We start from the raw sequence: 11,065 nt of genomic DNA on the forward strand, positions 1-11,065 counted from the left end.
CAGGGAGGTCAGGAAGGGATGTGAGTTAATTTACCTCTTCATCATAGTCTCTATAAATAGAGATGGAAATAACATTTTTTTATTTACTCTTATATAGAAAGAAATATACAAGGGGTACATATGTTTTGGCATATAAGTCTAGTTACAGAAAAAACTTTCAGGAGTTCTCATCAGTATAAACACATTGCATATTCTGAATGCTGAAAGGATCTTACATTGGAAGACAGACTACTGTTGCTCTGAACCATGAAGTTTGATCACAACTGTACACAGGAAATCAGCAGTCTTTGACACCCCCTCCATGGGAACATGGGGGGAGGGGGACACACAAACGCAAAAAACCCACACACACACATGCGTGAACATATACAGCCTACTTAGTTTTCTCTTTTGTGGGGGTAACAAACTTTAGACATCAGAATGTAAGAAACAAACGATAAATAAGATGTATTCTGGAATAACATGAATATTTAATCACAATATTGTGTTCATTATGATATGCAAAACCTGAAAATATCTATCCTCTGAGACATAACGCCTCCTAGTGTGGTGAAAGTCAACATCTTGGAAAACCATATTGTCTCCACCTTTAATGTCAAGGGGTAAGCCAGGCAAGAAACAAGCATGAAGCTTTTTGCCTATGATTTGTTCTCCAAAATGACAGCTGACTTTCACTCAACTACACAGCATTATATCCCAAAAGATAGTACCCTTTTAAACCACCACTGTGAGAACACAGACAAAAGTTGTTAAATTCACACTGATAACCCTACCCTTTAAGTATATACCACCCGTTTAAAGCACATATATTATATTCTAACATGTAACCCGTTTTGAGCTTGAGTGCTTTTGATTACAACCATGTTTCTGTGCACCTACTGCAAGTCCAAGATATCCTTTGCAATTGGAGAAAAATTATGAGATGCTGCAGATCCTACAAGAAAATTACATTATGCATCATAAATTTGATTTCGGTGAGAACTGAACTGGACATAATATTTGTGCCTTAATACGTTATAACATAAAGTAAACAGTGAATGTTTGAATTTTATAGTTTCATGTTGAACTCTTCAACCCATTTAAGTCCTTCCTTTGTGCCTCCTGCTGGCCTGTATTCAAGTCCAATCCAGCCATCATATTCTAACTGTTCTAGTAGAGAAAAGATGTATCGATAGTCAATTTCTCCACTAGTATTGGGTTCATGACGATCTGGCACTTGTGCCACTTGGATGTGACCTACAAATATAATTTTAAAAAATTTTACAAGTGAAATGCAAAATAACTCTTGTTGTTGGTTTGCATCACCTTCTCTGGACTAATGTATGTAATTCTTTTTCCCTTCTTGCTCCCACTTTGGAGCACAGCGCTGATTTCTCAGTTTCACTGATCATTTATACAGATGGTAGGACTCCTTGGACGGGTGATCAGCTCGTCGCAAGGTCTCTACCTAAACACAGGACAACACAAACACAGAATAAATGCATACACACACCAAACATCCATGCCTTGTGTGGGATTCGAACCAACGATCCTGGCTTCTGAGCGAGCGAAGACAGTTCATGCCTTAGACCGCTCGGCTACCGTGACTGGCAATGTATGTAATACACTATGATTGACTTATTAAGAAGTGTTAAGAAACAGAAAGATGATTCAAAGAAACATGAATGAAATACAAAAATATAAATAACTCTGTTCAGTACTTGATGGTACTATTTCATTACTGTATTTTAAACAGCTGAGAAATCTGGCAGAACCAGGTCTACGGCAAGAGATAGGACCAGTCCACCTGATAGTGCTCTCCTGTCACCTAGCACATCAATAAGGAAAAAAACACTGCTCAGCTTCTCATTACTCTCGTTAGCCAACACATCAACAGCGATCAATACACACACACACACACACACACACACACACACACACACACACATATATATATATATATAGAGTGTAAATAAATATATGTTACGACATTCTGTGGTAGACGCATGGGTTCAATCTGATCATATTTTGTTAATATACCCATGCCCAGAAACACTTCCTTCTGGCACTAAGGACCAAAAAATTTCCAAGAGGATCCACAAATTTTAAGGGATATTATCGTTGTTTTACGTTATAAAAGTTGCTCAAAATTTCATCAGCTCTGGTAAGGTCTCTTGGAGAAATGTTAGGTAAATGTCACCAGCAGGCCGCAGAGGAAAGAGGTAAGGTCCGATTAGATGGTCACTGATAACACCTGCCCACACGCTGATGGCGAAGCGGTGTTGGTGGCTTCAGATATGCTTCGCATTAGGATTTTCTTGAGCCCATACATGGCTGTTTCTGGAGTTGAAAATGCCCTCCTTGGTAAAGGTCCTCTTTCACATTTCAGAGGCCCTAGCACGTAAACAAAGAGTTTTCAGACATAGGTGCATTAACAAAATATGATCAGATTGAACCAATCTATCTACCACAGAGTGCTGTAACATATATTTATTTACACCCTGTGTATCTCAGAGACTTACAAGTCATACCCCACATGAATGCTGATAACAATACAGTAGCCATTTAACTCAGCAAAGACATCGCTGATCACCCATGAATGTTTTCATGAACTTACTGGACATTAAAGTTTCAAAACTTAACTTTTCCTATATGTCCTCTGAGACAAAGAATTTGTTTCCTAGAAACTGCACTAAATATAGCCCTGTGTTCAAACTATAACTGCAGGGCTGTACAAACTCACCAACATAAGGCAGCAACTCCTTGATGTTGAGAGTCAGGTTTCCATGTAAGTGCTGCAAATGGAACATGTCCAACATAAGCTTCAAGTTTGGACTGTTAACTTTTTTCACTACCTTGAGACCTGAGGAGTAGTGGGAACAATGAGACATGTTAAGAATGAAGAAATAATGAACATTTTTATATGTTCATGACACACAGTTCTTATTCTCAGTTTATTTAATGAAAGGTTATCAACTTCACTAGTTACGTAGCTTGAAGCAACAAGATAACTGCAAAAGATGAAGCAGGAAGGGAAAGAAACAGTGCAGTCAAGGACTTCTGAAGGTACTAAGGAGCATGGATTATATGGAAAACTTCATAACTGTTTAAGGAAGTTGTAGCCTACCTATCTTGCACCCAACCAGACTGAACAAAACTGGGAATGACTAGTAAAATCAACTCATCTCTAAGGAAAGTCAGGCAGACAACACATACAAGTCACAGAATCTTATTTCTTAAGAAACATTCACATAAGAATTCAAAAATAGAAATAATTTGCATAAACTTAGGAAAAAAAAAAGTAAAAATATATGCATATAATGTTCACAAAGGAGTTACTAATGCTCAAATAAGGCCGCATCATAGCTCAAGCAGTTAGTCGCTGGCTTCCCACTGCGGCGGCCCGGGTTCGATCCCGGGTCTGGTCAAGTGGGATTTGTGGTGGACAAAGTGGCGCTGGGGCAGGTTTTCTCAGAGTACTTCGGTTTCCCCTGCCAATCTTCATTCCACCAAATTCTCCACAATCACCCTCCCCTATCATCTGGGCCTGGTACAATAGGCCAGAAGTGGCTGCAGTGCAAGGGACTTAGTCCCACCCCACTAGCAATAAAAAAAAATAATGCTCAAGTAAAAAAAAATCAAAATTCTCGAAAACAAAAAAATATAAAAGCAACTAAACATTAATCTCATAAACATTCTAACCAAATGTGATGTGAAGTTCATGTTCTATTTATTCCCATCTTTAATAGCACTGAGATAGTAGTATCAGTCTTTTGAGGTGATAGAATGCCAGTCAGTTTCCCAAAAATTCTGTGATGGCAGATGTTTTTCAAAACAAGCAGATTTATTTATAAAAATATTAAGTTTCTCAGCATTATCCATCATCCTGCTTCTATTTAAAACACAATGTTTTGGAGACTGGATTGTCTCTGTCTTCAGGAAAACCTACTCAGTTGGGCCCAATCGATAGAGCTAGTCCCTATCTCCGGACTACGAGGGGGTACCCAAAAGAAACCGAACTTATTTTTTTTTAAACTTATTTATTCAAATTTTAAGCACAAACCTTCAATCCCCTTCAAAGTACTCTCCACTTACCTAGTCTTTTATTCCATTTTTCAAAACATTGTCTAAATTCATCTTTTGAGATGCCTGACAGCGCCTCCATCGTTTTTTCCTTTCATGTCTCTTTTCATTCGAGGAAACAAAAAAAAAGTCGCACGGGGCAAGGTTGGGTGAGTATGGAGGGTGAGGAACAGGGGTCATACCATTTTTGGTCAAGAATTGTCATACAGACAGGGCTGTGTGAGCAGGGGCATTGTCATGATGGAAAAACCAGTCACCCGACTGCCACAAATCTGGCCGCTGAGCTCCAAGTCACTCCCGACAGCTCCACAATTTCTTCAATGGTCCGTCGTCGATCTTCCTTGATGATTTCACGAATTTTTTCAATATTTTCATGTGTTCGGGCCGTGGAAGGACGACCAGAATGATGTTTGTCATCAATTGACATTTCACCATTTTTGAAATGGGAAAACCACTCAAACACTTGAGTTTTCCTCATAGCATCGTCCTTGTATGCTGTTTTTAACATTTCAGGAGTTTCTGTTTCACTTTTCCCGAGCAAAAAGCAGAATTTCACCGCCGCACGCTGTTCACGAAAATCAGCCATTGCAAAAATGACGATCACACAAAACAGTTGTCACTATAAACTCCGCCGAAACTAGTCCTTACCTTCTGAAACAACGGCAGTCGGCTTATCGACTCAGGAATGTTAGTTCTATGCGCTCATAGCGGCAAAACGCGGTACTACAAAAGCTCTGCCCACAAAAAAAATAGTTCGGTTTCTTTTGGGTACCCCATCGTACAAACCATCTGCAAGAGTTAAGACAAAACACTGAAATATTAAAAACTCTACATATATGATTTATTTATGGATGTCATGTTTAAAAATAAAAGCAAGAGCATGGCGACTGCACAATATACAATACATTTTCAATATCAGAACTGACGAACCATTCAAAACCTGACACGACATGAGATGCAATGAACCCTTCTTTGGATACTGCAGGTACCAAAACAGTGATGTTATTAAAACTGAAGAGTACATTTACTAAAAAAAAATTTGTCTACTAGATGAGATGTAGGCATAAACCGTATTTCTGCAACGGAAATACGAACATTTTATACCTAGCAACTAAAATATTTAGCTCATATTCAAGGTTCTGAAATGCTTTTCATCCCATTAAACTGTGTTCTATATTACAGTATTACAAAGTACCTTTCTGAAAGTCATTCATGTAGTACTTAGGAACTGAGAAAGGATTGATCGGTTCTATTAATCCAATAATATTCTCTTTTTCAAATAAAGATGCTGCATGCTTTATGTTCTTCTCATATGTTTTCACATTTTCTTCATTCACTTTCTCCACAGCACCAGACATTACATGGACCCTTGAAAAACAGAGGTGAATTAAAACTTTATAAAATAATACAACACTTCAAGCCTTAAGAAATATTTATATATGCCCAGGGCTCCATTAGTAGATTCATTTGCTTGCCATGGATGAGTTAACAGGTACTGTTGGCATATATACCCTCATGTACAACAACAGGGGAATGATTTATTTTATATAACCTACAGATTTAAGTGGAGCTGGGATAGTGTAGTCAGTACAGTGACTGGCTGCGGGCTGGAGTTCAAGTCCTGGTAGGGTAAAGAATTTTCTCATCCAGGCCAGCTTCAGGGCCCACCCAACCTCTTATCTAATGGGTACGGGAAGCTCTTTCCTAGTAGTAAAGTGGCTGGGCATAAAGCTGACCACTCACCTCCAGTTAGTGCTGAGGTCAAGAAAACGTGGGTATACACATGTATTCCCCAATACGCCTTCATGGCATAACATATAAGTCATTAAGCATAGGGATAACTTTACCGTTTACAGATTTAAGTGCCATTTCTGGAGCCATGGATATTTCTGGCCTTATCATGGGTAATATATAACTAAGAGTCTGAAAATTGGTACATCCTGTAGCAATCACACTCAGCTACATCATGTTAAGCTTCTTATGAAATGGAACTGCTAAGGATTAGAAATGTGGCAGCCATGCACAACAATTTTATCCACTTATTTACCTCCAAAACACAGAACGGAACTTTCAGTTAAGACAATGAGCCTCAGAAATGAAACACTAAAACCAGTATACATATAGCAGTAGTATTCATTAGTCTAGTGTGGTTGGCAAACTTCTCAGAATTGAATTGAATTGAATTGAATTTATTTACATTCTATAAATCCTAAGTCCCCTCGTTGGTGTCACCTTATCGTGGTGAGGGTGTTTGAGTATGCCAAGGACCCTGAGAGCTATACCAGCGGTAGCGTAGCTACTGGCAGGGCTTCCCTTGCTGGACAGGTCAAAGGGTAGGCATCAGACGAAGAGAGACACCGAAAACTGATGCCGGAAGCAGCGTCATCAGCGGCGACTTGAAGCACAGAGAAAATAATGCTCGAGATGGTTCAAGTTCGTATAGCAACAGGCGTGACCAGAGTGGTTTGAACGGCTGTTGTACTGCGATGTGGAAAGCAAATGGAAAAACTACCACATTATCACTTTTCCTGGATAGTCTCTTTCCAAAAACAGAAGATCGCATTAAGTGGAGAAACTGTTTTGGAAGAGGCTGTGGACCTGTCNTATCATTGCCCAAGTTTTTAATACTTTGTGGCAGATTGTTGAACACTTTTATGCCAGTAAAGTGGACTCCTTTTTGATATACTGATAAAGTTGATGAGGGTAGGTGGAAGTTATGAATGTTTCTCAAAATCAGTGAAAAAATAAGCATAATGATGTATTTCTGTATTCACAAAATAGTGATGTGAGAGGTGCTGCACTGATTTCTTTTATAAAACCGTTTTTTATTAGTTTCTTGGGGTGGGATGACACTGAGTCCACTTGGTACGCCGCCACTAACTGGCCTATTGTCCCTGCCCCGGATGACATATGATGATGAATGTGGAGCAGTTAGTGGAATGACAATTGGTAGGGGAACCTGAAGTACAGAGAGAAAACCTGCCCCAGTGCCACTTTGTCCACCACAAATCCCACACGACCTGACCTGGGCTTGAACCCATGCCACTACGGTGGGAAGCTGGCAACTATGTATGTAATTTTCTTTTTTAATGCTAGTGGGGTGGGACTAGGTCCCTTGTACTGCGGTCACTTCTGGCCTATTGTACCAGCCCAAGATGACAGGTGAGGGTGATTGTGGAGCAATTGGCGGAATGAAGATTGGCAGGGGAAACCGAAGTACTCAGAGAAAACCTGCCCCAGTGCCACTTTCTCCACCACAAATCCCACTTGACCAGACCCGGGATCAAAACCGGGCCACTGCGGTGGGAAGCCAGTTACTAACCGCTTGAGCTATGGCACGGCCTAACTATGTACGTATGTATGTATGTATGTATGAGGGGTGGGCCACAATTCGGTCCCTGCACCATGACTAACAATGATCCATTGTGCTTTCCCTTTAATTAACCACTTATTAATTCCTACATTTTGAATGAAATGCAGGACTTCATTTATGGGGGCTTCATAGTGGTCACTTGGTTCCATGAAGAACTTGGCCAAGTAACAAAATCTTAAATGAGCTATGGCCTCACAGTTGCATAGAATGTGTGTGGCTGATTCGTCTTCTATCAGGCACCATTCACAAGTTGGATTATCTGTCAATCCCAGCTTGAAAAGGTGTCCTTTTATGTGGCAGTGTCCAGTAAGTAGTCCTCTTGCCCATCTTAATTGGTCTCTGTTTAATTCCAACAGATCCTTTGTTATTCTGGCAGAGGGACCTAACAGCCAGTGACTAACAACCTGAGCTATGGCATGGCCTTTTAAAACTGTTATTATCATGTATACTCTATTCCAGTTGCTTAGCTCAGGCACCTAATTCATTTAGCTTCCCTTCCTTTCTGAAATATCAGGTAAAGGATTAGCTGCTTGGGGAAGGATCAGGCCAACTGTGATTAAGAAGTGAAAGGGACATGTAAGGAGAAATATTTCAGAAGAAAAATACAGATTTCGATGAGGTTCCTTATACGGTACCAGTATTCTGACATTTTAAGGTCAATGTTAGCAGAATAATGCAGGTTGGAAGTTTTTTTTTATTGCTAGTGGGGTCGGACTAAGTCCCTTGTACTGTGGCGACTTCTGGCCTATTGTATCAGTCCCAGATGATAGGTGAGGGTGATTGTGGAGCAATTGGTAGAATGAAGATTGGCAGGGGAAACCAAAGTACTCAGAGAAAACCTGCCCCAGCGCCACTTTGTCCACCACAAATCCAACTTGACTAGACACAGGAGGATGGAAGTTACTGGACCGAATGATTCATCAGTCATATTAGGGAATAAAACTTCCATTAGCAGTTTTCTTTCTATATGAAAATTTAGTGACAGCTGTGTCAAGATCTATGAGTAGTGAATGCTTTAATCTGCACTGCTGATAAATAACATTAAAATATACCAAAATTTCATTTGAAAATGTGGCACAGTTCAGATATCTGGGATCAACAGTAAAAAATCAATATTTGATTCAAGAGGAAATTAAGAGGTGACCAAATTCAGGTAATGCTTGCTACTGTTCTATCCAGATCATTCTGTCTTCTCATCTGCTGTAAAAATCATAAATCAGAATATTAAAAACTTTAATTTTGCTTGTGGTTATGTATGGGTGTGAAACTTTGTCTCTGATATTAAGGGAGGAACACAGACTGAGGGTGTTTCAGAACAGGGTGTTGAGGAGAATACTTGGATCAAAGAGGGATGAAATGACAGGAGGTTGGAGAAAACTGCATAATGAGGAGCTTCATAACTTGTACTCTTCTCCAAGTATAATTAGAATGATCATGTCAAGGAGGATGAGGTGGGCAGGGCATGTAGCGGGAATGGGGAGACAAAGAATGCATGTAGGATATTGGTGGGAAAACCAGAAGGAAAGAGACCACTGGGAAGACTAAGGCATAGGTGGGTGGACAATATTAAAATGGATCTTAGTGGGACAGGATGGGATGGTATGACTGGAGTGACCTGGCTCACAATAGGGAACACAGGAATGAACCTTCAGGTTCCATAGTGTTGTAAAATTCTGAGTAGCTGAGTGTCTGGTGGCTTCTCAAGAAGCGTTCAGCTGCATGGAGATCATTAGTTGGCTCAACAATTAGAAAGAATATCTGCAATCTGCAGAACTCCTGAGAATGCCACATGGATCAAACGAATTCCTTGCAACACAGTTTGGGAATAACTGCCCGAAAGCATACGTGAATGTTGATTTCCCTAATTATGTCATACATACCTGGAACATTTTAGTGCTTTTGCATATTTCACTGCTAGGTTAAGGCTATCATTGAATTTCTCTTCAGCTCCAGGAATCGATGCAAATCCCAGTTCACCTTTAGTGACATCACCTGAAAATGTAAGTAATGTGTAAACCCACATAATAAAACTGTCTGCTGGCCTGTGACACTCTCAGTTATTTGATGATGCTACATCTATTATTGGTGCCACTTAGTATGTAACTTAGTATCAATAAATGCTGGGAAGGATGGTGAATTAAACAGCAGGAAAACTAGCAAAGTATTTATTAAATCTGCTCCACAGCTGCTTTCTCAAAAAAATTCACACAACAATCACGCAACAACTCAATGCCTGACAGGTGGAAGGCTTCTATGCTGTCCACAAGATCATATGTCCACATAGATCATACGTTATGAAGCCTGTTCAATGTTAGAGAGATAAATTTAGAATCTTTGTATGCACTACCCATGGATCTATGAATGCAACTTCCATTAACAAATTAAAGACTCTATCATAATATTTGTATAGATCCACATTATCTTGACCTCAGCACTAGTTGGAGGTGAGTGGTAAGCTTTGCGCCCTGGCCGCTTTACCGCCGGGGAAAGAGCCCCTATGGTACCCAATAGATGAGGTTGGGGGGGCCCCAGAACCGGTCTGGATGACATGAAGAGGAAATGCTTGAGCCTGCCGGGACTCGAACTCCGATCCCTCTTGTCGTCCAGCCCGTAGCCAGTCGTTATACCAACGGCATTAACCCCATTCGAACCACTCGCCCTTACGCCTTCATGATGCATTGATTAATTAGTTAAGTAAAGGGCCAAATATTTTATCATAATACTTACATTTCACAAACACTGTTCTGTTAGGTTACAAATATGCTTACCTACAAAAGCATTTATTAAAATCTGTTCCACATTTGCCTTCTTCTGTGCAGCAACAACTTCATCGACTGTATGTACATACGGAAATGCACATTCTACGGCTCGAAAACCCACATCCTTTGCAAGCTGATACCGTTCTAGAAGTGAAGTCGTCTCTTGGAACATAAATGATAGGTTAGCACAAAATTTAAGTGGCATTTCAATATTTTTATATATATTATTTTCACAGTTGTGTCTTAAAATGTAATATTGTTTTTCAGATACGGCTCCTTAATACTGGCAAGAAATACACCTGCGACACAGTTTAAAGGTTATGCTGTTTCGTAATACCTAGATTAGCTTTAAAGTGATATTAGTAACAGTGCAGTTCACACAAACATGCATTTATCTTATCACAAAAATTACTGACAAGTCAGTCTTATCCTATATATTTCATATTTATAACTTTTCGATAGTTTCTAGTATTTAGTGTTTCAAGTTGGCAGCATACACGTCCTATATAGCAAATTGTCACCACTGCTGTCAACTGTGTAAGACGAGGTACGCAGATTACGAATATGTAGTACTCCCTTCACACACAAGATGGCAGGCACGTAAGTGTTACTCTACATCTCTACATACCGCTCTGCGGTCCTGCATCTATTGCATGAAAATACCGTATTTACGCATGCATAGGCCGCACATTTTTTGCCAAAAATTCAAGAGGAAAACTGGGGTGCTGCTTATATTCGAAATATTCGAAATCACACTTCATTTAAAAAAACATTATATTCATAATTAGTAATACAGGGTGTAATACTCCTGAAATAATATTCCAAGAAAATTATTTTTTCTATAATTTCTGTCTGAAAATTGTGCTGCGGC

General features: G+C 39.7%; 1 protein-coding gene across 1 annotated transcript; it reads right to left on the reverse strand.

Moving 5' to 3' along the window:
• Positions 1–57: 57 nt before the first annotated feature.
• On the reverse strand, positions 58–10,722 carry LOC111869844 (putative hydroxypyruvate isomerase). The gene is made up of 5 exons (XM_023861675.2): positions 10,204–10,722; positions 9,316–9,427; positions 5,258–5,430; positions 2,723–2,842; positions 58–1,236 (listed from the first exon to the last, which is right to left on the reverse strand). The coding sequence occupies exons 1-5, from the start codon at positions 10,397–10,399 to the stop codon at positions 1,049–1,051; spliced, it is 789 nt and encodes a 262-aa protein (XP_023717443.1). The 5' UTR covers positions 10,400–10,722; the 3' UTR covers positions 58–1,048.
• Positions 10,723–11,065: the final 343 nt, after the last annotated feature.

The sequence above is a fragment of the Cryptotermes secundus genome, unplaced genomic scaffold (genome assembly GCF_002891405.2).
Source record: "Cryptotermes secundus unplaced genomic scaffold, Csec_1.0 scaffold958, whole genome shotgun sequence".
Taxonomy (NCBI): domain Eukaryota; kingdom Metazoa; phylum Arthropoda; class Insecta; order Blattodea; family Kalotermitidae; genus Cryptotermes; species Cryptotermes secundus.